General features: G+C 42.6%; 1 protein-coding gene across 1 annotated transcript in view; it reads left to right on the top strand.

Annotated features, from left to right (window-relative positions):
• Positions 1-27,152, top strand: part of LOC136832819 (rRNA N6-adenosine-methyltransferase ZCCHC4) — a 102,827-nt gene that overhangs the window by 13,754 nt on the left and 61,921 nt on the right. Inside the window, exon 2 of the mRNA XM_067094439.1 lies at positions 13,199-13,397. Within this exon, the coding sequence (XP_066950540.1) occupies positions 13,199-13,397 (199 nt within the window). The remainder of the gene's footprint in view (positions 1-13,198; positions 13,398-27,152) is intronic.

The raw sequence follows: 27,152 nt of genomic DNA on the forward strand, positions 1-27,152 counted from the left end.
GAAGGCTATCAAGAAAATTAATTCCTGGCTCTCAGACAAGAGAGAGCAAGGCAAGAGTATGTTTTGTCTTCCTCCCTCCAGATTGGCTCATCGCAGCCGCATGTGGTACGAGACTGGAGAACGTTTTTCTTTGGGTGTGTCTGCCTCCGCTCAAGGAGACTTCTCCAGTCTAGTGGATTCAAGTCGTCACACAGCTCTTCAATCAGCGAAGATCTTTTTCACGCAGTCAGAGTTGGATCATCTTCTCAAGAGTATTTTCGCTGTTGTGGAGGTCATCAGTTTCCTTGATTGGTCAGTGGCGGCTCTGGCTAGGAAAGTCAAAGAATTCGGACTTTAGCGGATGCGCGAGTCGACAGATTTCACTTGGTAGTCGACTGCATAGACAAGGGGGTATGCGATTGTGCCTTGGAGCTAACTTCGGTTTTTGCAACCGGAGTTCTGAAGAAACGACAACTCTGGTGCTCTTTTTTGGCGAAGGGTGTTTCCCGCAGCCAGAGGTCTGCTCTCCTCTTTGCTCCTTTGTCGAAGGACCACTTGTTCCCGAAGGATTTAGTTCGAGAGACTGCTGAAGCTCTCACACAAAAAGCTACACAGGACCTGTTGGCTCAGTCAGCAAAGAAGCCGAAGAAGACTACTCCGGTAGCTACTTCCACCAAAACTTCGGTGTTTTCGGACACTTCCAAGTCGTTCAGGGGCAAGTCTGCTTCTCGGCCCTTTTCCAAGTTTCGTGGGAAAGGAAAATCTTCTACTCGACCTTCCAATTTTCAACAAAAGAAATGAGTGTGCTGTCCTCCACATAGCAGTAGGTGCCAGACTCCAGTCGTTCTCGGAAGCCTGGCAAAAGGTCACTCAAGATCCTTGGACCTTACAGGTGATCCGAGAGGGGTACTCCATCCCATTCCAACAAAAGCCCCCTCTATCGGACGCTCCAGTCGTTTTTCCAACATACTCCAACGACTCTCAGAAGTTTTGCGCCCTTGAGAAGAAGTAGAAGCACTGCTAAGAAACAAGCCATCGAGTTAGTGCTGACCCCATGCTCTCCGGGGTTTTACAACCGTCTCTTTTTAGTTTCAAAGGCGTCCGGGAGGTTGGAGGCCGTTCTAGACGTGAGCGCATTGAACGTTTTTTTAAAGAAAAACGAAATTTTCGATGGAAACGACAGAGTCAGTGTTAGCATCTCTTCAACCGGGCGACTGGATGGTCTCGATAGACCTCCAGGATGCGTGCTTCCACGTTCCTATCCATCAGGAATCAAGGAAGTTCCTGAGGTTTGTTTTCCAAAGCAAAGTTTTCCAGTTCAGAGCTCTTTGTTTTAGGACTGTCAACTGCACCTCAAGTGTTTACAAGAGTTCTGTCAACGGTGGCGAAGAATCTTCACTTACAAGGAATAAGGATGTCAATGTATCTGGACGACTGGCTTCTGAAAGCACACTCCAAAGCCAAATGTGTGGAGGACCTAATGAAGACATTATCTCTGATAAAGGAACTAGGCCTACTAGTCAATGTTCCGAAATCGTCCCTGTCACCATCACAGCAGATAGTTTATTTGGGAGTGAGAATGGACTCTCTGACTTTTCGGGCTTCTCCATCAATACGGAGAGTAGAGTCTTGTCTAAGCATGATAGACGACTTTCTACATCGCGAGGTTTGCTCAGCCAACCAGTGGATGAGCTTACTGGGGACCTTAGCCTCGATGGAGAAGTTCGTAAAACTGGGGAGACTCAAGATGAGGCCTCTGCAGTTTTATCTACAAAGCCAATGGCCACATTTTACCCATCCGTTCCTTTCTTTTCAAGATCTCAGATCAGATCAAGAAGGAGCTGTTCTGGTGGAATTCAAGGAAAAGGCTACAGGAGGGAATTTCTCTTTTTATCAAGAACCCAGACCTCACACTCTTGTCAGGCGCTTGGATCAGGGTGGGGGCGACTTTAGACAACAAGGAATGTTGGGCCTGTGGCAGGAAGAGCAGAAAGAACTGCACATAAATGTGAAAGAGCTGAAAGCGGTACATCTAGCCCTGATACAATTTCAGCAAGAAGTAAAAGGCAAGGTTATTCTAGTTCAGTCGGACAACACGACAGCTCTTGCTTATATCAAGAGGCAAGGGGGCACTCATTCCTTCTCCCTGTATCAGACGACCAAGGAACTTTTAGAATGGTCGGAAGAGAACGAGGTCACGTTATTGACCAGGTTCATAAAAGGCGAGAGGAATGTAACAGCGGATCTTTTAAGCAGGAAGAACCAAGTCTTGCCCACGGAATGGACCTTACATCCGCAGGTTTGCAAACGATTGTGGAATCTGTGGGGTTGTCCGCTAGTAGACCTATTTGCAACAGACAGAACAAAACGCCTCCCAGTATATTGCTCCCCAGATCCGGACGACAAGGCACTTTGGGTGGATGCAATGACAATGAGTTGGGATTGCCTAGATCTTTACGCTTTTCCACCGTTCAAAATTATCAGGAAGGTCTTGGAAAAGTTCAGGAACCACAAGAACACCAAGATGACTCTAATCGTTCCCTTCTGGCCATCGAGGGAATGGTTCCCAGATCTTCTCCTCCTCCTCGCAGATTTTCCGAGGATCCTCCCGTCGAGGAAAGATCTACTCAGACAACCCCACTTCCTGAGGTTCCACCAGAACTTGTCCGCTCTGACGGCTTGTCGCCTGCAGACTGTCGAGCGACTCCTCAGGAAGAGAGGTTTTTTCAAAGGAGGTTGCAAAAACTGTATTGCGCGACCCAGAAGAAAGTCTTCCGACGCAGTATACCAGGCTAGATGGAATCAGTTTAGAACCTGGTGCAATAGACATGGAGTTTTATACATGAACTTACCTGTTGTTTACATATAGCTGTAATTCTCGATCTCGACAGAAAATTCAAAACTGGCGGTCCCGCTAATATATGGTCAGGTGATACGACTACCCCGCCCTCTACCGGGTACCTGGATCCATTTCCATCAACAACTAATCATATTTTCTCTGTCGGGGCCGGCGACTAGTCGTCTGCTCCTCTTCAGGAAATTCATCGGTGCTTTTTGGTTTCTTCTTTGGTGAAGTACCCACTTTTGTTGACGGTTCTGGCTTGTTTTTTTGGCTTTGGTTGAGATTTTTTCTAGTTATGTCTGATTCAGGATCTCAAATTAGATATTGCGGGGTTTGTAAAACTCGAATGTCTCGGTCTAACATAGACCCTCACTCTTCTTGCTCTAACTGTAGAGGGAAATTGTGCACGAATCTGGATAGATGTGATGAATGTTCGTCTTTGTCTGTGCTTGATTGGCAAAAGTTGGCTAAGTATCAGGCAAAATTAAGTAAAGATAGGGCACGTAAGGCTTCGCCAGAAGTTCCTCCCAGAGTAGGAGTAGTATTGCCTCTTGTTCTGTTCCTGTTACCCCTCCTGTTCCTATTCCTGCTCCGAGAACCTGTTGTTTCCAGACCCACTACCGTGTCAGACCTTCGGGCAGAATTTGATGGTAAGATTTCGGCTCTTTTCTCTGCGATAGAGAAGATTGGCCAGGATGTGAGTGCGATGTCTAGACATCGAAGTGTTGTGAGTGATAGTGTTGTGGAGGAGGTGACTGTTCGTCCCCTCGTTCTCCTAGGTCGAGGCCTCTGTCCAGCTCCCAGGGCTCAGGGAGAAGACATGCCGAACATCGAAGGGAGGCTTGGGGTCTGCTCACGAGCAGTTGCTCCCTCTAACAGTCCTGTTGCGTCCCAGGCTGTTGCAGCTCGCTATAGTAAAATTTTGTGCGGAAGTGTCTTCTTGTGCTTCTGTTTCGTGAGGAGGAGTTGGAAGCAGTCAGAGTCTAGTAGGCCGCTGAAGAGACGAGAGCTTCCTCTCCAAGTCAAGTTCCTATCAAGAAACCTTTGGCACGTTCTCCTCTTCCGTCTTGTAGCTTTTGGGATAGCCCAGAGATCTCTTCTTCTTCAGGCAGTCCGGATGCATGCGTTCTACGGATCGTAAAGCGGCGCGGATCCTCCTGTTAGCATGCAAGTAGCGGCTTCCTTCCCGTTGGATCCCAAGTCGGCTTTTATGCCTCCGGTTCCTGGCCCCCTTTCGCAAGAGGACAAATTGGACAAGATTTTGAGACTTTTCGAAGGTTTTAAAGCTCCAGCACTTCAGGTTCCTTCTGCAACTGAGGCTCCGGTCTCTGCTCCCGCTCACGCACCTGGCGCCGCTTCCAATCGCTCGCCTGACTCGCTTCCGCTCGCGCGCCTGGCTCCGCTTCCGATCGCGCTCCTGGCGCCACTTCCGCCCGACCGCCGCACTCTCGACGCTACTTTGGCGCTGGCGTGGCGCAAAACACGTTTCAAGCTGCACAATGTTTTGCGCTTCTAGCGCTACCATGGTTTTTGGCGCCTCTTTGGCTCTCGGATCTTCTAAGGCTCTGACTCCTCTCAAGCTCATGTTTTGGATACGCTTGACGCTGGTCGGGCTCTTGGCGCCTCGGTGACGTTCGCGATAATCAAGAGGATAACGCAAGTTTGGCTCCCGGAGACGTTTCTATCCGCCGTGCTCCAACTGCTTCAGAGATTCTCTCCCCAGTTTCCGATGTTTCGAAGTAGATGATGTTCCGTCTGCTCCTACGTCCAACTTTAAGCATCTCTACAACTTTTTGAAGAACTTTTTCAAGAAGACTTTGCTCCAGCTTCCCTTCGTCTCCGACTCACGCAGTTTGCCAAGGATTTTAAACCTCCTTCCTCTAGATTTCTGAAGCTGGTCCTGTCTGTTTCGCTGAAAGAGCTCTCGAAGGCAAGAAGGATGGTTGAGCAAGAAAAGATCTCAGGGTAAAACATCTTTCTGTTTTCCCCCTCTCAACTGTCTTTTAAGTCTCGTTCGTGGTATGAGACTGGGGAAGTCTTTCCTTGGGAGACTCTGCCTCCTCTCAAGGGGATTTCTCCAGCCTTGTGGATTCTGCCCGTCGCTCAGCTTTTTCTTCATCCAAAGTCGGCTTCAGTCTTGGAAATTGACCATCTGGTGAAGAGTTCCTATAGGATCTTGGAGATCTTTTCTTTTATTGACTGGTCTATAGGAGCCTTGAGCAGGATAGTGAAAGTCTGTGATCTTCCCCAAGACTGCTACAGATCTTGATGCTATTTTGGCCTGCCTGGACAAGGCCATCACGGACGGAACGTCAGAAATTGCCTCAGTGACTGCTACCGGCATTTTGAAGAAGAGAGCACATTGGATTTCGTTTGTCGCGAGAGGAGTCTCCAGGAACCAGAAATCTGCTCTTCTTTTTGCTCCTTTGCTTAAGGAATCCCTTTTTCCCGCCACGTTAGTTAGGGAAATTTGAGGCTCTCTCACGGAAGTCTACTCAAGACCTACTGGCTCATTCTTGAAAAGACCCAGGTTTTCGACTACTCCAGTAGTACCCAAGCCTTCTTTCCCTGTATCCTCTAGGCCTTCTTTGGGTTGCTCCTTCTCGCCCTTTTCCGTGCTGGGGAAGAGGAAAATTCTCTTCTCATCCCCAGAAAGCTAGGGGTACCAACCGATGAGTTCAGGGTCCTTCATGCAGCCTCCGGAGCCAGACTACAGTCGTTCTGGCAAGTTTGGGAGGCCAAGGGAGCAGAACCCTGGGTGATCAACGTTCTGAGAGAAGGCTACACCATTCCCTTCTCAGAGAGTCCTCCTTTAAAGTCTTCGCCAGTAGACTTCAACGTATCATCCAGGGACTCAGAGAAACTTGTGGTGTTGGAGGAGGAAGTTACTTCCCTCCTTCAAAAGGGAGCCATAGAAGCAGTCCTCGAACCTTCATCTCCGGGGTTCTACAACCGTCTGTTTCTGGTTCCAAAATCGTCAGGAGGATGGAGACCAGTCCTCGGCGTAGCGCCCTGAACAAATTTGTGCTTCAAACACCATTCAAGATGGAAACCACACAGTCGGTTATCAATTCCCTGAAGGAAGGAGACTGGATGGTGTCCCTCGATCTCCAGGACGCATACTTTCATGTACCTATCCATCCGAGATCAAGGAAATTCCTACGGTTTGTGTTCAGAGGCAGGGCTTTTCAATTCAGGGCTCTTTGCTTCATCCTATCAACAGCCCCACAAGTTTTCACAAGGACGATGGCTCCAATTGCGAAATGGCTTCACTTAGAGGGAATTCACATTTCCCTTTACCTCGACGACTGGCTGATCCGGTCTCCGTCAAAAGGCCAATGCATGAAGGACCTACAAAGGACCCTTTCTCTTACCGACAATTGGGACTCATAGTAAATCTTCCAAAGTCACAACTCTCTCCATCTCAAGACTTGACTTATTTGGGAGTTCGGATGAACTCAGTTCTTTTCAGGTTTTTCCGACGTCTCAAAGGATCGAGAAATGCCTGCTGAAAGTGAGATACCTGATGGCAGCCAAGACTTGTTCTGCCAAGGAATGGATGAGCCTTTTAGGCACCCTCTCATCGCTAGAGATGTTCGGGTCTGGGGAGGCTACACATGAGACCTCTTCAGTTCTTCCTACAGCAGATCTGGAACAGGAAGAAAGACACGGATTCGTTTGTTTTCCTCTATCCACTCAAGTAAAGCAAGACCTGTCATGGTGGAACGACAGGAGCAAACTAGATCGAGGTTTGTCACTGAGACAGAGGAACCCAGACCTGATGTTGTTCTCCGGCGCTTCAGACGAGGGTTGGGGAGCAACATTGGGGATCTTCAAGTGTCAGGCAATTGGTCTTCATCCCAACGGGATTGGCACATAAATGCGAAAGAGTTGAAGGCAATACATCTAGCCTTGGAACATTTCGTGCTTCTGGTGGAAAACAAAAGATAGTAGTGCACTCGGACAACTCCACTGCTCTGGCGTGCGTGAAGAAACAAGGAGGCACTCACTCCTTCTCTCTGTTCGAGATCGCAAAAAGACCTGCTTTTGTGGGCGGCAACCAAGAACATAGAGCTAGTAACTCGCTTCATCCCGGGAGCTCTCAACGTAAGAGCGGATATCCTCAGCAGGTCACTCCAGGTCATTCCGACGGAATGGACCCTCCACCAGAAAGTCTGCCAAGGCCTGTGGAAGGTTTGGGAACTCCATGTTAGACCTGTTCGCAACGAGGAAAAGCGCAGACTACCTCTCTTTTGCTCTCCTGTTCCAGACCCAGAAGCATTAGCGGTGGATGCCATGCTCCTGGACTGGTCGGGTCTCTTCCTTTATGCATTCCCTCCCTTCAGGATGCTGGGAGAAGTCCTGAAAAGTTTCAGCACACAAAGGTGTGTCAATGATCCTTATAGCTCCATGGTGGCCAGGAAGATCATGGTTTCCAGAGCTACTGGAGAAAGTAGTGGATTGGCCAAGGAGGTTGCCATTCAGACCAGACCTTCTGTGCCAGTTGCACAGCAGGAAGTTCCACAGGAACCCGTCAGATCTAAATCTGACAGGGTTCAGACTCTCGGCGACTCTACAGGAGGAGAGGCTTCTCTAGAAGAGTGGCGCAGGCAATGGCTAGATCAACCAGGCCCTCGTCTACAAAGGTCTATCAAGCGAAGTGGAAGCGCTTCAGGGAGTGGTGCTCCGAGTCTGGAGTGTCTTCCACTTCTCGACTCTAAGCCAGGTTGCGGATTTTCTTTTGTTTCTGCACAAGGAGAAGAAATTGGCTGTCAGCACGATTAAGGGGTATAGGAGTATGCTGGCGGCAATTTTCAGGAATAGAGGTATAGATCTTTCCTCAGACAAAGATATTGCAGAACTCCTTAAATCCTTTGCTACCACTAAAGGCAAATCTCTTCGTGTACCGCATTGGAATTTGGATGTGGTGCTAAAGTGGCTTACCTCCAAATCTTTTGAGCCTTTGAGTTCCTGCTCCGTTAGGAATCTAACTAAGAAAACTCTCTTTCTCTTGGCACTGGCCTCGGCAAAGAGAGTAAGTGAGATTCATGCTCTGGACAAAAAGAGTTGGTTTTTGTGCGGATAAGGCTGTAGTTTCCTTCACCTTGGGTTTCCTAGCTAAGAACGAAAACCCTAGTAATCCATGGCCAAGGGAATTTCCCATTCCTAGCCTATCCTCCTTGAGTGGAAGAGAAACAGAGAGACTTCTCTGTCCGGTCAGAGCATTGAAATTCTATCTGGACAGGACCAGAAGTGTAAGAGGAACTCATGATTTTTTATGGTGCTCAACTAAGAACCCCAAGAACCCTCTATCTAAAAATGGGATTTCTTTCCTTTTGAAAGAACTGATTCAGGAGGCACACAAGGAATTAAGGGATGTGGATTTCCCCTTAGTTAAAGTGAGGCCTCATGAAATTAGGGCTATTGCGACTTCTTTAGCCTTCAAGAAGAACATGGCTTTAAAGGACATTCTAAGTTCAACTTATTGGAGATGTTCGTCTGTTTTTGCCTCGCATTATCTGGAGACAGATCCAAACCACATATGAAGACTGCAGTACGTTGGGCCCCTTTATTGCGTCTGACACGGTGATGGGCAAAGAAACCAGAGGCTCTAGATCCTCTCCTTAGTTTCCTTGGGTGCAGAAGTTTTCTTTTGGTCGACTACTAGAGCCTAAGAGGTTAGATGGCCTAGTAGGTCTAATTTTAATAGGTTGGTGTGAGTTTTTATGGTTGGGTGATATGATGGTGGATGCTTTGAGTACTGCGCCTGAGCAGGGGCATTATATGCTTTGGTTGATTGTGTCGAAGACGGCTGGGCCAACAGACCTTTCTCCATTTAGCAACCTGCGTCTGAGCTACTAGGCCCCGCAGTTGCACTAAGGATAGCAGGTTACAGAGGCAGCAACCGAGAAAACAGCTTCCCTTAGCAGGTAAGGATCCAAAGTTAAGACGTTTTTCTTAGCCTGATGATCTCAGGTTTTTTCCATTTAACACTTACAGCTGTCCATGCCCACCGCCTCAATGTGGCAATCAGCTATATGTAAACAACAGGTAAGTTCATGTATAAAAATGACATTTTTATAATAAAATAAGATTTTATATCATACTTACCTGTTGTTTACATATAAAACATTCCCACCCACCTCCCCGCAAGGGACAAGGGGACATAGAAAATATGATTAGTTGTTGATGGAAATGGATCCAGGTACCCCGGTAGAGGGCGGGGTAGTCGTATCACCTGACCATATATTAGCGGGACCGCCAGTTTTGAATTTTCTGTCGAGATCGAAATTACAGCTATATGTAAACAACAGGTAAGTATGATATAAAATCTTATTTTATTATAAAAATGTCATTTTCGTCTTCTAAAACCTCTCTAAATCAAATAGCGAAGTTCTTGCTATCCCTTTTTAAGGAGAAAGGATTGTCTTTGAGCACGATTAAGGGGTATCGATCAATGCTTGCTTCGGTATTTAAGCACAGAGGTCTAGACATCTCGAACAATCAGGATCTAACAGATTTACTTAAGTCTTTTAATACCTCAAGACGAAAGTTCCTAAACAAATAGCATGGAATCTGGACATCGTCCTTAAATGGATTTGTTCAGATCAATTCGAGCCTTTGGCAAATGCATCGCTGAGAAACTTGACTAAGAAAACTATTTTTCTAGTAACACTCGCAACAGCCAGGAGGGTGAGTGAGGTTCATGCATTGGACAAAACTATTGGTTTCTCTCAAGGAAAAGCTGTTTGTTCTTCCTCTCTTAGGTTCTTAGCGAAGAACGAAGATGCGTCCAGACCATGGCCGAGGTCTTTCAGCATTAAGAGCCTTTCAGATCTTGTGGGAGAAGGAGAACAAGAGAGATTGTTGTGCCCGGTGAGAGCCTTAAAGTTCTATATTCACCGAACAAAAGGTATCAGGGGCTCTTGAGAACTTGTGGTGTTCTGTGAGAAACCCGTCAAGACCACTTTCTAAGAATGCTCTTGCTTTCTTCTTAAGAGAAGTTATTTCAGAAGCCCATGTGAATTGTCAGGACTCAGACACGGGAACTCTGAAAGTGAGAGCACATGAGATAAGAGCTGTAGCTACTTCTTTGGCTTTCAGGCACAACCTCTCAGTGCAGAAGATTGTGAATTCTACATTTTGGCGATGTAAGTCGGTCTTCGCATCGCATTACTTGTCAGAATTGAAGACTGATTTTGACAATGGCAGTACCTTAGGGCCTTTAGTAGTTACTGACACGGTGGTGGGTGAGGGAGAAAGAGGGGCAACCCTATCCGACTAACATTTTCTCCTTGAAGTTGGAAATTGAGTTTGGTTTTTGTCGTTTGTAGGTACTATGTTGTTGGTTTAGGAGTACCTACAATCTTTTAATTTTATGGTTGAAAGTTTTTAATTTTATATTTTGGTGATGGAGGTGATCCCTTATTGTTAATTTGGTTCTACGCCCAGAGCAAGGGCATACTAAGTCTTGTCCGTCACGGCGTTGTCCTCTACGGCAAGTACTAACAGATTGTATCTGACACCCGGATCCTTTATATCCTGTCTATACAATCGAGGGATAAGCAGACTACAGAGGCAGTAACCACTGAGTCAGCAATCCTTCAAGGTAAGGAACTAAAATTCATGTTTTTGATTTCTAACAATATATGTGGCTGACATGATCCCACCCCCTCTAAAGGTGCCAATCAGCTATATGTAACTACCAGGTAAGTCCTATAAGTAAAAATGATATTTTTATGATAAAATAAGGTTTTACTTATACTTACCTGGTAGTTACATGAGCAAACCCGCCCACCTCCCTCTCATGTCTAGTGGGCTTAAAACTTAATGGGTTCTAGAACATTGTTGGGATAGTTCCTTGTTACCTATAGAGGGCGCTGGTAGAGGGATCACCTAGATGTTTTTAGCGCTAGCCTTGAAATTTAAAATTCTGCACAATCAGAGACGACAGCTATATGTAACTACCAGGTAAGTATAAGTAAAACCTTATTTTATCATAAAAATATCATTTTTATTTTCTATCTTTATTTTGAGCACAGACCATTTTATTTCCCAATGACAAAAGTTACACATTTATTAGAAAGAAAGGATTTACATATTGTGGCAAGCGTCTTATTTTATTATGTATAATGAACTAATAAACTGTTGTACTTACCTTAGTGTTACCAATAGCTTTTCTTCAACGCTGATAGCTTTTCTGTAATTTGTATCCTTAAAAATCTTGGGGCCCACCAAACGAACTAGTTCATCGAAGGTTTCTGTAGACATTCTGTAAAATTGTTGAAATTTCACAGGTTCCACATCCAGCTCTTGAGCAGCAACAAAACTCCTTCGTTGAGCATTTCTTGAAAAATATGGATGAACCCATGATCTTCTCTTTTTCCTTCTGCTTATGTACCAAAGCAAAAGCATGTCCTCCTCGTCTGACAACATTGTTGAAACTAAAAAATAATTGCTTTGGTGTGAGGACCTCCAGGCAACCGATCGCATGCGACCAGTTGCGTGTGATAGATTTCATGCAACCGGTTGTGTTGGTGCACAGTCTGCCTAAGACACAGCTAAAGAGTTAGAGAGCCACAATCTTAGTTAGAGAAGATAGGACTTGCTAAAGACAAGGCAATTATCTTTACCTTATTTTGAGCTGAGTACTGTACAGTGTTGGGCTAGACCCTTACCTACAACAGTATCTTTACCTAGCCTGGAGTCACTAGGACTTGAGGAACTTGACCCTTTGGGGTCCATTACTTTCTGTAAGGATTGTTGGAATTGCATTAACAGAATTAAACCTGATGTAAAGGTTCTGTTTTGAGTGATATGGAAACCGGAGCTTCCTAAGAGTAGAATACAATGTCCTTTTCATTGGGTCTTTGGTTAAGGACTTTCATGCTAATTTCTATCCTTAATGGAAGGTAAGCCACTGGACAGGTGAACAGTGGCTACAACTTTTAAACTTGAGAACTTACCTTGGATAAGATATTGAAGTCACTCAGTAGTATGGTAATCTTGTACTTGCTTTAGCTTATCTTCATGGTCCGGAGATTAAATATGATTATTGCAGAACATTAACTCCTCTGGTTTGTGCAGGGGATATTATGTCCTGAATTGTAGGTAGTCTTTTTTTGGTCTACTGCCTTTTAAACCTGGTTGTGGCTTTTGGAAAGCTTGGAGGTACTCAGTGTTGAGTATTAGAAGTATACCTTTTTTGTACATACGTACTTGTTAGTTATCTGTCATTGGCTATGCAGGGTTTTAGCACAGTAACCCTACCCTTGTTTCTGCTGAAGGGGCATCCTCCAAAGAGACCTCAGCTATCTTCATGATGAGGGTCTCATACCTGAGTGACAATCCTCCTAAGCCGACATTAATAGCCCATGGATTGAATTCACTGGATAAAGCAAACACTTTTGTACAGATATTTTGTTACTAAGTAGCCTTTAAGGGTTGGCTGATTTTCACTTTGCCCACCTCCTTGTTTCAGATGTGGGAATCAGCTATATAATGGAGAGGTAAGGTTCATTTTTCAAAAATATAAATGCTTACCGGTAATTTAAGGTTAATTTTTAAATATGTGTTTACCTCTCAATTATATAAATTGCCCTCCCTACCTCCCCACATTCAAAGTGGACAGAAGCAGACTGCTGGCTACAGGTGTTTGTACCTATTAGTCCCCTGGCTGGGGGTGGGGGAAGTAGTTGGATAGAAGGATATTCATAGAAAACAGTGTCTCCTCGTTTTTTGTTTCAATCTGTTGAACTCCTGCTGGCGTGGAAGTAAAAGCTGTATAATGGAGAGGTAAATATTTAAAAAGTATGTCTTAAATTAAGTAGGCCTACAGTGTTTATATTTTTTATTGGCTGAATTAAATTAAGTAGGCAGTCCCCGGTTTACGACGGGGGTTCCGTTTTTACGTCGCGTTGTAAACCGAAAAATCGTCAAAAATCCTAAGAAAACCTTACTTTTAATGCTTTGGGTGTATTGAAAACAATGTAAACTGCATTTTTATTGAGTTTTTCATCAAAAAACCTCCAAATTTTTTTTATTCTGCCGTTTTGGAGCGATATTTCTTCTGTCGGATCGGCATACGATGTGTCGTAACCCCAGAACATGCATCGTAAACTGGGAAATAATTGCTGATGAATATATTTGAAAAGCATTGTAACCTTGGAACGTCGTAAGTCTGACCCGTCGTAAACCGGGGACTGCCTGTATTTGTATTTTTTATTGGCTGAATAGTAAAGTTCAAGTTGACTTATTTGAAGATTTCATTATTGCTTGCTCTTTTGTTTATTGTAACTTTTTACATGCTTTCTTTTGTTTACTGTAACTTGTATGTATTGACTGAAGTATGTTACATGAATCTTCAAAATTTTTCAGGACCTACAATCTTATTTGAAAGATTTCACAATAATGGATCAAGTAGTAAATATTATGCCTGCTCAGCTTGTAGAGACAGAAGAGACTGCTCATTCTACCATCTGGCTGACCAGAAGTTTACCGAAGCTAAAGAGGAAGTTTGGAAAAATTTAATACAGGAAACAACTTCCAAAGGGCGCCACATAGATGTGTATAACAGGTGAGCTCACTCAAACAAGGGGTGAATTCAATTACAGTTTGTAAGTGCATTATATACAAATGAGTAGCAAAATGTTATTTGTTTAAATGAAGGAGAGGCTAATTTAGGTAAGAAAATAAAACAATACAGTACTTCCCTTCCAAAAGAAGTACATACCAAAATGGTATGAAAATGCAATCTTAATTGAAAAATGATTTTTGAGGTGAAACTTACCCTCTATCATTTGCTTTATCTGCAACTACTTGGTGCAGATTTGACAAGTGTTAAAACTGAAACAATTGTTAACAAACGCTTCCAGTAGTTACCCCCACTCTTTGGAGGGTAGGGGTAATACAACAACTACTTTGGTCGTAATTCTTGTCTTGTCGATGAAACCGGCCGGTTCTGTAGATAAGTGCCCTGAAATTTGTGTTTGTTTTTCATGTTTAATGAATTAGATTAACTGGATTTTGGCTTGTATGTGGCAATATGGATTCTTCTTGTCAATCTTCCCCATTGAAATGTGTTAGATTTTGTAAGCCAAGCAGTTGTAAGAGAAGACTGGGTTAATTGAAGTACAATATTCATGAAATATGCATTGATCATCAAGGGTGAATTATGATTTAAACAACTGTTGTGATCATTACAAGAATTGGTCTTTGGAAGAGATAAAGATGATGATAAATTGCAAAATTAGAATGGAAGAGATAAAGATGATGGTAAATCACAAAATTAGAAGAGAGAAGGATAGACTTAGAAAGAGAATAAAGAGAACAGCTAATCTTGGATCTAGGCCTTTAGAATTAACACCTGGTCAAGAAGATAGAGGCAAGTCTATAAATTCTTCTCCAGCTGAAATAGATCCTTCTACACCCAAAGTGTCAGCTCAGGGTAGTAGGTTAGATTTACTGCAGTCAAATATTGACTTAGTTAAATCCAGATTGAATTTTTGTGTAACAGTTTGAGTCTTTTGCATCAAATGTGTCTAATGCAGTGGCAGGGACAGTGTCCCCTTGTTTCTTTGGCCACCTGCAGACATAGCCTTGCTTGTCACCTCAGCGCCCCTGCTGACAGGTGTGGTAGTCCCAGGGTTTCCAGACGAGGCTTAACATCCCACAGTGTTCAAGAACTGTGCCCTCTCTCTCCTGCCTTTGCTTCTCAGTCCTTCATAGACAGCTAGGTCATGGTTGTATAACGACAGGTAAGGTAGATCTAGATCATTGTGTTTTATGGTAGGTCTAGATCTTGTGTTTGATGACCTGTTGTCCCAAGGTTATTCTAGCGATTCATTTGAGCCAAGTAACTGATTGCAATTCTTATTGAGTGCTGTTGTTGCGCCTGCAGCCATCAGTAGGAGCCCTGAATATGTAGATAGGCAATCAGGCAGTAAGAGTTCGTGCTGGTTCCCCCCTTCCATCATCAATGGTCCAAGTTTTGTTTTGACATGCCCACTGTTATGTCTGTGCCTGGGCTTTTATGGCTCTTATGAACTCCCTTTTAAGCTTAGGCTAAGCCTGCCAGATATTTGCATTCACCCGTTAGTCCATTGATTTCCACCAGGGAATCAGGGCCATGGGAGGCGTCGAGTCTGCATACAGTTCCGCATATGTTGTAGAATCTGTGTGAGGTGTCGTTGAGGCTGCGCAGGGTGTTATTGAGTTAACATGAGGCATCAGAGAGTACGTAAAGGTGTCAGCAAGTCAGCATGGCCGACAGTGAGTCCTCACCAGTTTCAGCAAGTCCGCATGAGGTGTCAGTGAGTCCGCACAAGGCATCAGCAAGTCTGCACAAGGCGTCAGTTTGTCCGCACATTGAGAGAGCTTTCGACTTTCAAGTTTCTGCGAGATAGATTATGAGAACTTTAGTGCCTGGTCTTGTTGGGCCATCTGGTTCTGGGGCTACTTTTATCCCTGATGAAGAGGACTCTCATAGACTTGGCTCTTCCTGACAGCATTCTCCTTTGCCTCCTATACAGGAAGAGGAGCATTTAGATCTGTCCCCTCAGTTTTAAGGAATTGGTTCAGTTGTGCTTAGACAGATAGCTGCAGTTCTTCCTTTAAGCTATCAGATTCTGTACTTGGGAGATTTGACTCGATTGCAAATGTTTTGCCTAAGAGAATCTTCTTTTAAGTCTTCTCTCTTGTCTCCCTTGCTGCCTGCTAGGATGACTATGGTGTATTGAGAAGGGTATTTTTTTCCCTTTTTCTCCTGATCTGGCTGTTTTTGTCCATGTTTTTCCAGCCAAGAGAGGCATAATTACAGTATATCTGTTAAATGGCACTTCTCGATTCAAGAGGCCAAGAATATGTATAAGAGCTTGGCTAATGCCATTGAAGCTGTGCACTTTAGTGAATTGTGCTGAACACTGTTAAAACGGTGTTTGAAGGAGTTTGGTGGACTTCATCCTCCTTGGGACAGGGATCCTTTTGATAAGCCCTTAGGATTTTTGCTGCCGTAGACAATGCATTTCTTGATGTCGTAGGTGAAATGGCTTATGTCACCAGCAACCTCAAAGCCCACATGAGAGAACAGTGATTCTCTCCTTAGCAGAAAATCGCTGGTTTCAGCTCATCCCTTTGGAAAGATAATAGACAACAAGTTTTCCATCTCTAGCTGCAGAGACAGAGAAAATTGAAATAGTGCTTTTCTCCACCAGTCCTAGGCCACTAAAGGGAAGTCTCCTTCTCTTCCTCCCCTACTCTTACTATAAATGCATTTCCCTCATTCCTTTCTGGGCTCAGGAAGGAAGTAGTGCCCTTATGGCAGCAAGGATCCAGATCTCACTCTCCCAAAGGGGGTATGTGAAATTTCTCCACTAATATCAAGAATACTAAGTCTGATAAAGAATAACTCTTTGAGCCCTCGGGTGCCTGTGGGTGGCAGGTTGGGGCACTTCACTTGAGTGTGGGAATACTTAGTTGTGGATGCCTGGGTAAAGAAGTTCTTCAGGAATGTTCTCTCAAAAATTCACTGCCTCTTCAACCATCTCATAACCTTTCAGTCATACAGAACAACCCAGAAGAAGAGACAGGTGTTGAGTCAGGAAGTCTTTTCTCCATTAGAGAAGGCCGCATTAGAGGCAGTACCTGCTACTTTGCCAGGCTTTTTACAACAGGCTATTCCTGTTTCTAATGACCAACCTTGGTTGGAGCCCAGTCCTAGACATATCCAGGCTCAACCTGTGTCCAACTATTCCCCTTTTTTCCATGGAGTCAACCTCCACGGTCTTTATACGCCATGGAGAAAGGTACATAGATGTTTACAGTGGACATGAAAGATGTGTACTTTCATGGCCCCCTTCACCAACTCTCAAGGAAGTCCCTACACTGTCTTTGGGTGAAAGACACCAATGTCGAGCTCTTTGTTTTGGTCTTGAGTTCCATGCCCCGTTTCCACTAGGGTGCTATCCCCTTTGCAAATGGCTTCACTTCTTGCCGAAGGGCAAGAGAGCTTGTACTGGGCTTGATAAAATGCAAATGGCTTCACTTCTTGCCTAAGGGCAAGAGAGCTTGTACTGGGCTTGATAAAAACCCTAGGCTTACTAATAAATGTTGCAAAGTCATCTTTGGAATCTACACAAAGAGTGACCTACCTGGGCATGTTGTTTATGTTCTTTTCAAGGTTTTTCCGACACAAGCTTAAGTAGACAACCTGTTACTAATCACTAGAGAATTCTCCTCAGGGAGCATGCCTGCTGATGCTGGTTGTATCTCTTAGGCCATGTCTTCTCTGGAGAAGCTAGCTTCAAGTGCTTAACTTTGGATGATACATATCTCTTTAGTTACACTTGAGAGGCACTCACACAGAGAGAGAGAGAGACATGGCCAGACCATGGGTTGGCGCTGTTGAGCCAAGAACTGATCCCTTTGTTTTCTTGGTGGTTGTCCATATTAGTACGTCTTACAGGGAAGTCCTTAGAGTCCCTGAGCCCAGATCTCTCACTGTACTCAGTTGCCTCAGGCAAGGATGTGGGTGTGGTTATCAGGAAACAAGTTGCTTCAGGGTTGTTTTCTCTTTTAGAAGCGAGTCTTCACCTTAACCACAAGGAGTTGGCTATCCGGATAGAAGGGATCTAAGACCTGGATGAATAGTGTCCAACAGTAATTTTTGTCTTCTTGGACATGTCTTCTCTGGCTTATCTAAGGTAGGTGGGCATGAAGTCAGAAACCTGGGTAGCCATCACTAAGGATTTAGCCTTTTGACAGTGGAGAGGAAATTATCCATATGCCCCAGTTTGTGCCTGGTTGACTGAGTGCTTTGGCAGACATTAAGTCGTCCAGGACAGGTACTGTACTCTTTAACTCTGTAGTTTTTAAGACGATTTGGAGAGTGTTCAGCAACCTCTCATTGATCTCTTCACAATGAAGCTGAATCATTGTCTCCAGCTGTATGTCTCCCCAGTTCCAGACCCCAAAGCCTGGGGAGTAGACGTTATGGTTCAAGATTGGATAAACCTATTCGGGTATTTCTTCCGTTTTCTTTGTTGAAGGGGGTACTCAAGAGTTGAGGGTTACTGGGAATAACATGATTCTAATTGTGCCTTGGTGGCTAAGGAAGCATTGGTTTCTAGTCCTTCTGGATGTCAGTAGAACTTCCCAGACAGTTACTTCTATAGACATCTGCTTTGTCAGGTGGGGACAGGGAACCTTTAAAGAAATATCAAAATGCTTTGTCTAACCTCATGGAAACTGTCGACAAGCTCCTCAGCTCTTGAGACTTTTCTAAGTCGCTGAGGGACTCTTTCCTAATGGTGGAGAGAAGTCCATTAATTTCTTGTTCAGTACAGTGGGAGCTTTATAGATCATGGTGAAAGTCCAGAGATATTTCCTGTCTGCATACCAATATTAACAATATAATCAAGTTGCCACGCTTCTTGAGAGATTTCAAAGGTTTGTCTGTTTCCTCCATCAAGGCTATAAATCCATGTGGGCTTATGCATTAAGGCATTCTCTATTGGGTATTTCTGAAGAGATTGACTTACGCGAAGCTATTCGCTCATTTCAGCTGCAATACTGAAGGTTATGCATAAGCTACTTTTATGGTACCTATTCGTTGGCTTAAGATACCATACAGGCCCTTCTTTGAACCCCTGTGAGAGGCTTCTCTTAAGGCTCTCTCAGAAAACACTCTTTCTGGTTGTCTTGGCTTCAGCCAAAAGAGTAAGTGAATTACAAGCAATATTATTGGAAATAGGTGTTCATTTACTGGAGCAGAACTATCTTTTTTGGCATCCTTTCGTCCTAAGAATTTTGTCAAGGCCAAGGCTCTCCCAAGAGTTTTCCCTGTCCCCTCTCTAGAACTCTTTACTCTTGAGGAAAAAAGCCACTTTTATGCCCTGTTATGGCTCTAAGGTTTTATACATCCCATCTTAACCATTAAGGAAGCAGTATAGGAACCTATTTTGCACTGTCAAGAATCCTGAGGTTCCTATGTCTGAGAATACTATGGCTCTCTTTAGTAAATCCTTAACCCTTACTGGATGGGCATGATCGTATGGGGAACTATAACAGGTTTTGAGAGATTGCTGGGCTAACTCTCATGAGTATTAATATTGCGCGCCATATGGGTTTGGATGAATTTAGCGGGAAAAATGTTCATATCACTTCAGTGGGCCATAAATGACTTATGGCAACTGTAGTAGCTCAGTACAGGACTAGAGGTAGATCAGTGTGTCTTGAGATTTCATGGGGGGATGTACTGCCTCTCTGTAGCTCCAGGGCATCTTTTTATTTATTTGCTCATAAATATACCCAGGGATTGCTGTTGGTTCTAGTTCTTATCTTTTGTGAGTAGTTCAGCTATAGTTTTAATTTTGCAAAGTAAAGTGCAAAGAAATATTAGAAAAAAACATGTATACCTCACAAAAAAGTACTGCATCTCCCCATCTCAGTAAAAACTTATAAATATTTTACATTACAGCCTGCCAACTCATGCTCCAAGTGTCCGCCAGCTCCCAAGCTCATAGCTCGCCTGGCATTCAGCTCCTCTGGCGCCAGCTCATGCTCCAAGTGTCCACCAGCTCCCAAACCCCTAGCTTGCCTGGCTCCCAGCTCGTTTGGCTCCAGCTCTTGCTACAAGCGCCCAGTAGCGCTCCCCAGTTCGGAAGTAGTATAGAGAGCTCTCTGTCCAGTTGGAGTTTTTCAGGAATTCCCTGAGCTGAACAAGAATCAGAGGACCGTCTATAATCTAGGGAGTTATGGCAAGAACCCGTCTCTTCCTCTGTCTAAACGTGTTGTCCTCCATCTTATATGGACTTCATTTTTGAGATGTTCAATTTTTTGTTTTTGTTTTGGAGCATTTTACTTACCTTGAAGTGAAACTAAGGACATCAGAACAGCCTCTACTTCCTTAGTTTTTAGATGCTATATGCTCTTGACGTCCATTCTACTATTGACCTACCAGAAGTGTAAGCAATCTTTGCTTCTCACTACAGGCAGTACCTGGTTATCGGCGTGCTCTGATATCGGCGATCCGGTTTTATGGGGCTTGTCTAGCGACAAAAATCGGCAATTTCCAGTGCCAAAAATCGCTGATTTCTGCTTATCGGCGCCGATAATTGGGTATTGGTGCCAATACATACCTAACAGAGGTGCCGATAACCGAAAATCGGCGATTTTTGGCTATTGTCAAGCCGTCAGAACGGAACCCCAGCCAATAATTGGGGACTGCCTATATTTTTATGAAAGCTTGAACAGTGTCGAAATTTTCCAGTACCTTGAGACCATTTTTAGTGTCTGGCATGGCATCGCAGAAGGAAGCACAGGATGTTCTCCTACTATCTCTTCATTTTTTCAATAAGGTGCTGAGTTTGGAGAGCCAAGGGGTACAACATACCTGGAGCACCCACCACTCTCAGTGGATAGGTTGTGGTTTTATTTCAGTTTAGGTGTCAGTGTTATTGTTTTTATTTTGGTGCTGCACCCAGCTAGCCATCGGAGCACATCCCTAGCTGCAAAGTTCCCCCTCAGTAGAAGTCGACCCTTGGCTATACCGTCACGCCACTACTAGTTAAGTTGAGTGCCAACCAGAGCTAGTATCCACCTGCAGTAGCTCTCTTAACTGATAGGAAACGACAAGCATTATTTTCAGTGGTAGCAACTTTTGTATTTCAAATTCATTACATGACTTAATGTTTTTGAGTAGAATATGTCCATGGTCCCACCTCCTATCACTTTGGAATCAGCTATTTAAGTACTGGGTAAGTCACTTATGTAAAAATGACATTTTTGTAATAAAATAAAGTTTTATGTGTACTTAAGCAATAATTATGTGATCGGAGCCCTCCTTCCTCCCTTCTGATGGACATTAGGCATAAAACAGAGTGAGTTGGTTAGCTAAGTCACTCCTAGTATTGCCGTTAGGGATCAGTTTTGTGCACATACACTGAGCAATCGAAGTGCTACCCGTGAAATTTGAATTGAGGCAGCCGTACGTGGAAAACTAATAGCTTTGTAATTTCTGGGTAAGTATATATAAAAATTTATTTTATTATAAAAGTAATTTTATCATAAAAATAATTATTTTTTATAATGTCTTTTTTGTCTTTTTCTTGGAAATGGCCAGTTAATCAGGGTCTGTTCAACTTTGTCTGTTGCATTATTATAGACCAAAACAACTTTAGGTTTCTTTATGGTACTGTACTGTATATCTGTGCCATTTTCCACCATATCTGCATTGTGAATGGCAGACAATAGTGACATCTTTTTTATTTGTATTTCAATGCCTCTGCCTGTCCTCTAGGAAGACCCAGTTTCACCATAAGAATTGTTGGTACCTGTGACAAAACGGGATGGTTCCTATAGTTATTGTCCAAGTTAGTTCCCTTACCTGCATATATGTTGAACCCACACATAACCAGACTTTGAGTCACAGAGCATGTAATATTCCGAACTGAGCCATCTTCAGTAGTTGATACTGTATACTGTACCCATCCAAGTGCCATTTGTATAACAAGACTTTTGTCAGTTGTGACATCTTTTCAAGATGTAAACAATGTCTTGATTTTAGTAACAGTTTTCTCATAAATAGGCTGAGTCTTACATAGCTCAGAATAAGGAAGTGTATCAAGGTTAGATTCCTACATGCCATTTCTCTTTTCAAGTCAGGCTTTTTTGAAAAATTTTGATTGGCATATTTGTTTGTCTCTGCAACAATAATGTTGGTTATAACATCATCCACAAATATACTAAGCCTAAATGAGTTTTGCTATTCCTCAAAAGAAGAGACCAAAAAGTAAACAAAAATTTGTTATTACTTGTTGTAAATCTGTACCCACCCACTGGCACATGAGTATAATTGGATGATAAGCAAAGAGGTTGCCATAAATCGTAAGTATAATGAATGACTAATGAAAAGAGTATAAGGGAACTAATGAAAGTAAGTGAAATAAAGGTTTTCAAAGTGTTTCATCTTTTTATGTCAAGTTATCTCACGATTTGTCATATGTAGTGCTAGATGACCGTAGTGTTACAGTGCTTGAACTATGTCCCCAAATTCCATACATCTGTTCATACCTCCAGCATGTTTCAATACATTGTCTGGGAGGATAGTGAATATCAGTTTAAAGTAATATGTCTTGGGTTGGCTGCTACTCCTGAATAATTTACCAGAACTGTGTTCCAGTTCCTACCTGGTCCCATAGAACTGGAATTAGACTTCTGAAGTACTTGACAATTGGCTTGCAATGGCCTTGAACCTGATAGAATTTCACCAACACAGTTGTCTATTCCTTTGTTTGTGCCAGGACCTCAGCCTGTAGATCAAATGGGAAAAGTGGAATCTTGAACTGTTACCACGGCTACCCACATGGGCATGGATATGGATGCTATGGGAATGCTTGTTTCTCCCAAAGAAGAATAGGTTTCGAGATTTTTGTTATAACCCTGAAGTGTGTTTAGGGTCCACACCCCCCTGCCATTATGTGTTAGTCATAATTGGTCACATGATCTTTTTAGAAATGTTAGTTCCTTGCAGCTGCCTCATTCCCTGCAGATTCTTCTTTTTAGAGTTGTATTAAAGCAGGGATGGGGGAGCCCATCTTTCAGATTTTCAAGCAGTGGGAAATTGGTCATCACAGGAGAGACTTTTCATTGTAAATCTGGAACTGAAAGCAGTTGAACTTGTTTTGAGAAATGTCACATGGAGAGAGTAGGTTTCCATGCCAGACAACACCACTACAGTTCCTCATCTTGTGAACCAACTAGGTACGATGTTGTTTAGTTTTTTGTTTAGCGGTCTTGATATTCATCTGTGTAGGAGACAGGATTGTAGAAACTATTCTGAGACTTATCCCCAGAAGGAGCAGTATTGTGTCAGGTCTCAGCTAGAAAAAGACCCTTCCCTCAGAATGGTCTGTTTACCTGAAGGTTTGTGAAGTCCTCTGGCAAGTATGGGATACTCCCCTTGTGGATATTCTTGTAAATAGCCTCAACCACATGTTAATGAATTGTTGTCCATCCTCTTTTACACCTGCTGATCTGGAAGGTAGGTGTTCTGATGCAATCTTGGAACAGGCTTGAAGTATATCCATTTCCTTCTTTCATTATGATCAGGTCTGTCATAGACACAGAGTTAGGCTCCATGGACCTTTCCGTTGAGTCTAATGGCCCTCATTTGGTTCAGCAGGAGTGGTTTACTGACCTGTCACATGACAGATCTCCTCAGGAGGTTGTGTAAGTGGGGCAAGCTTCTATGTCTGCCTTATTTCTGCGCATTTCACAGAAATCTAGATACAGTACTTGACTGTCACTCTTGTAGATCTTATAGCAAAGTCTCAGCAGAGATAACTGAGGCTACCTCCTCATTCTCTACCAAACACAATGAAAGCTATATTACAGGTATTGTCGATGTTGTGAATGGAGTATAGAGGTGATTAATATCACTGTTCCAGACATAGCTGACTTCCTTTCATTTGTTGGGCAACAAGGAGTTGTCAGTTTTAACAGAAAAGTCTACAGATCCCTGGGTGCATCTTTCTTTAATGCTGAGAAGCCTTATTCAGGCTCTTGTTCCTTAGTTAACCTTGTATTGAGAACAGCCTTTGTACTGGTATTTTCGTTTTGAGGAAAGTTGTTAATGATGCTTGTCAAGTCAAGTAACTACTGGGTGGAAATCAGTTGGTTTCTGTGTGCAACTGAATTTTTCCTGAAGACACAAATTATAGATAGCAGAGATCAGAGTGCTGCACAATTGCCATCATGTCACTTTCAGTCTGTACCAAGAAACCAAGAACAAGGAGGACTCTTACTTCACTCCTTAACCCTTAATGGATGGATCCCCTCTGAGAAGTATTAATATTACTCGCCATACGATTTGGCTGTATTGAGCGGGAAAGAGCTTCCATCACTTCAGCGGCCCATAAATGAGTAGTGGCAACTAAAGAATTCAGCTCAGCTCAGTCATGGGTGTCTCAGGCAGATTAGTATTGTTCTTGACTTGAAGGGGGAATGTCTCTCTCTCTCTCTCTCTCTCTGATGTCTTTTTATTTATTTTCTTATAAATATACCCAGGGATTGCTGTTGGTTTTAGTTCTTATCTTTTATGATATGATGTCAGTTATAATTGTAATTTTGCAAAGAAATATTACAAAAACAAGTATACCTCCAAAAAAGTTACTGTATCTCCCGATCTCAGTAAATTTATGTATATATTTTACAATAAATATGCTCAGAATTTGTTACTGATTTTAGTTCTTATCAGTTATGATATTGTGTGAGCTGTAATTATAATTTTACAAAATAAAATAAAATCAATTATTAGAAAAAACATGTATAACTTGGTAAAATTTATGAGTGTTTTGTAAAAGAGACCCCACACAGGGTTGTAAATAGTCACTGTCAACTTCCTGTGGAAGGTAGGGAAAATTTTTTAGAAATTTTTTTCTTAAACATGTACATTTCCATATCTTCTGCTTGCCATTGATGTGTTTGTTCTTAAATTGACCAACCTTAAAGTTTGCCTGGTCTGGGGGGTTGCATGATATATAATTAGCCCCTCCCTTAAGGGTTAAAAACCATTTGCCTCTGTTGAAGGAGAACCAAGGATGCTAGTGAAGGTATGCTTAGGTTTTTGTTGGTGGGTCATGTCATGAAGCAAATAACTTGGTAAACATATCATATTGCATTAGGTAAGATGGGTTATCTGGACGACTTGTAGGATGTAGTGGATTACAATGGATGACCTTGAGATGAGGAGTTTGTCCAAGAACCAAAGCTTTTCATGTTCTTTTTGTATTAAGAGGAATTTTGACATCAGCATGGTTTTAACATTTTCTTATGTCCATAGAAAGGTCACCGAATTCAGAACAAGTGACCAGCCATGGTTTGATGGTACATGTAGACAAGCTTACCATGGCAAACAGACCAAATTCAATACATGGAGACAAAATCATTCATATGAAAATTACACCATTTTTGTTGAGTCTTGCCATACTGTGAATAGAACTTACCATACAGCCAAGAGAAATTACAATAATTCCTTGAAGGGGAAACTTGAAGGAATTACTCAGCCTCATGTTTGGTGGACCAAATTGGCATCATCTATCTTTGGGTCAGGCTTGTCTTCCATTCCACCACTACTAACAGTTGATGGTAGATGGGTTACTGACCCTAGGGAAAAGGCTGAACTGCTTCATTGAGCTTTTGAAACTAAGCAGTCAGCTGAGGATGTCCCCCTCCCTGTTACTTGTCACATACTGAACCTATTCTTACAAAATTTGCATTTTGCTTTAGGGATGTTAAGAAAATTCTTCATAATCTTGATAGCTGGACTGGAGAAGATCCAGATTGTTTCTTCCCTTTGTTTTTTAAAAAAAGGTTTTTAGTGCATTGTCTCTCAAGATTAGTAGATTCTATAGATTTTTATGTTGACGTAGTATCTTGCGGATGAGTGCAAGCTTAGTAATGCAGCGCTTGTTCCAAAGAATGGCATATCTGCAGACCTTGCTGTGCTCTCCAAAGTTGCTGAAAAACGTATTTTTAAGCCACTATATATGTGGAATCTAAAGGATTGTTAGCTGATAGTCAATTTGCATATAGAAAGCAGTTAGGTACATGCGATGCTCTTTTATACTTGACATGCCATTTGCAAGAGAACCTTGATAAGTGTTTTGAGTGCATGCAGAGTCATTCAGATAGATTTTAATGCTGCATTCAGTTTGGTAAATCACAAAGTACTTATTTATAAACTTCAGAATCTTGGAGTGGTTAAATATGTTTTAGGATTACTTCAAGATTTCCTTAAGAGGTAGGGAGGAGTGAGTTACTGTTCTTGAGATCTTTAGCAAATCAGGAACTATTGTGTCTGGAGTTCCACAGGGTAGTGTTCTTGGTCCACTGTTATCTTTAGTGCATACAAGTGATATGGTTGTTGGCCTGGAAAACAAGATTGTTCAGTATGCGGATGAGGCAATGACGCAACACTTGTGGATGTAGTAAAGTCTCTACTTATGAGAAGTGAAGTTGTCCTCAGCATCAATCGGGACATGGACCAGATCAGTGAATAGTGTAGTTGGTGGGGTATATAAGGTTGAACTCCAGTAAAATGAAAAGACTTTTGATTAGCAGATCTTGTACAGACTTTCCACTCCATCCTCCCCTTGAGATGGATTGAACTCTGCTGAATGAGTCTGAAGTTTTAATTAATCTAGGTGTAACTTTTAATTGACATCTAACTTTGAGAAACATCCAATAAAAGTTTCAGCAAATGCCGTACTAAAGTTAGGTATTACTGTATTCGTAAGGCCTCATATATTTATAACTGCAATAGGTAATTTTTCCATCCTTTACTAGAATACTGTTCTCTGGGATGGCTGTCTGCTTCAGCCAGAGATTTATCTCTTTTAGATAGAGTGGTTCGTGGAGGAAGGTTTGTGTTTCCTAATAATAGCAGTTATGACTTGGACCATTGACTGATAGTCACTTGTCAATTTTTCATATGTTGTATTTTACCAGAGATCTTTCACATTCACAATTGATCCCTGATCCCCTTTACCTGCTGAGAGCAACCAGATTCGCTGAACAGCAGCACCAGTATGCAGTAAATGTGCAACACTGTCGAACTTCTCAGTTCCAGAGGGCCTTTATTGATTGATTGATTGATTATGAAATCTAGGTCTTGAACCCATCAGGATTATTCAGCGCCGTAATGAAGGTGAAATATATAAATTAATGATATGATTGATAATGAATAGGTGAGTGATAACATAGTAGTAAAATTCAGTGTTAAAAATGAGTGTAAAAAGTGAAGAATGATATTAGATAAAACCAACAAAAAATAAATATATATTAAACTTTTATATTTAAAATATATACTTAGTATATAAAATAAATATGACTAAAATCTTTATTAAATATACTAAGATCATATCTCATTAAAATAACCAGATTCTTTCAGATAACCCATATGGTTATCCACCTTAGATTTAGGACAGTGCACCAGCATGTGTTCAACAGGTAGCTGACCATCACAGTGAGCACAAACTGGGGCACTGGCTCCCTCTAAAATGTAGCTGTGGGTGAAGCGGGTATGGCCAATCCTAAGCCGTGTGAGGATGACCTCAAATCTTGTTACAATTAAAACCCGATCTCCAAAAATCAGTACCTTTTCTAATGTTTCTGTACTTCCTATTTGTTGATAAACTGGGGGAAGTCCATCTCTGCTGTCATTTCATATGAATGTATCACCTGATAACTGGATGCATATCCAAATGTGGCACCTTATTGGTTAAGAAGTCATATCTTGCAGCATCCTTGCTTTACTATCAGCCAGTTCGCTCCC

Source organism: Macrobrachium rosenbergii, chromosome 50 (assembly GCF_040412425.1).
Source record: "Macrobrachium rosenbergii isolate ZJJX-2024 chromosome 50, ASM4041242v1, whole genome shotgun sequence".
Taxonomy (NCBI): domain Eukaryota; kingdom Metazoa; phylum Arthropoda; class Malacostraca; order Decapoda; family Palaemonidae; genus Macrobrachium; species Macrobrachium rosenbergii.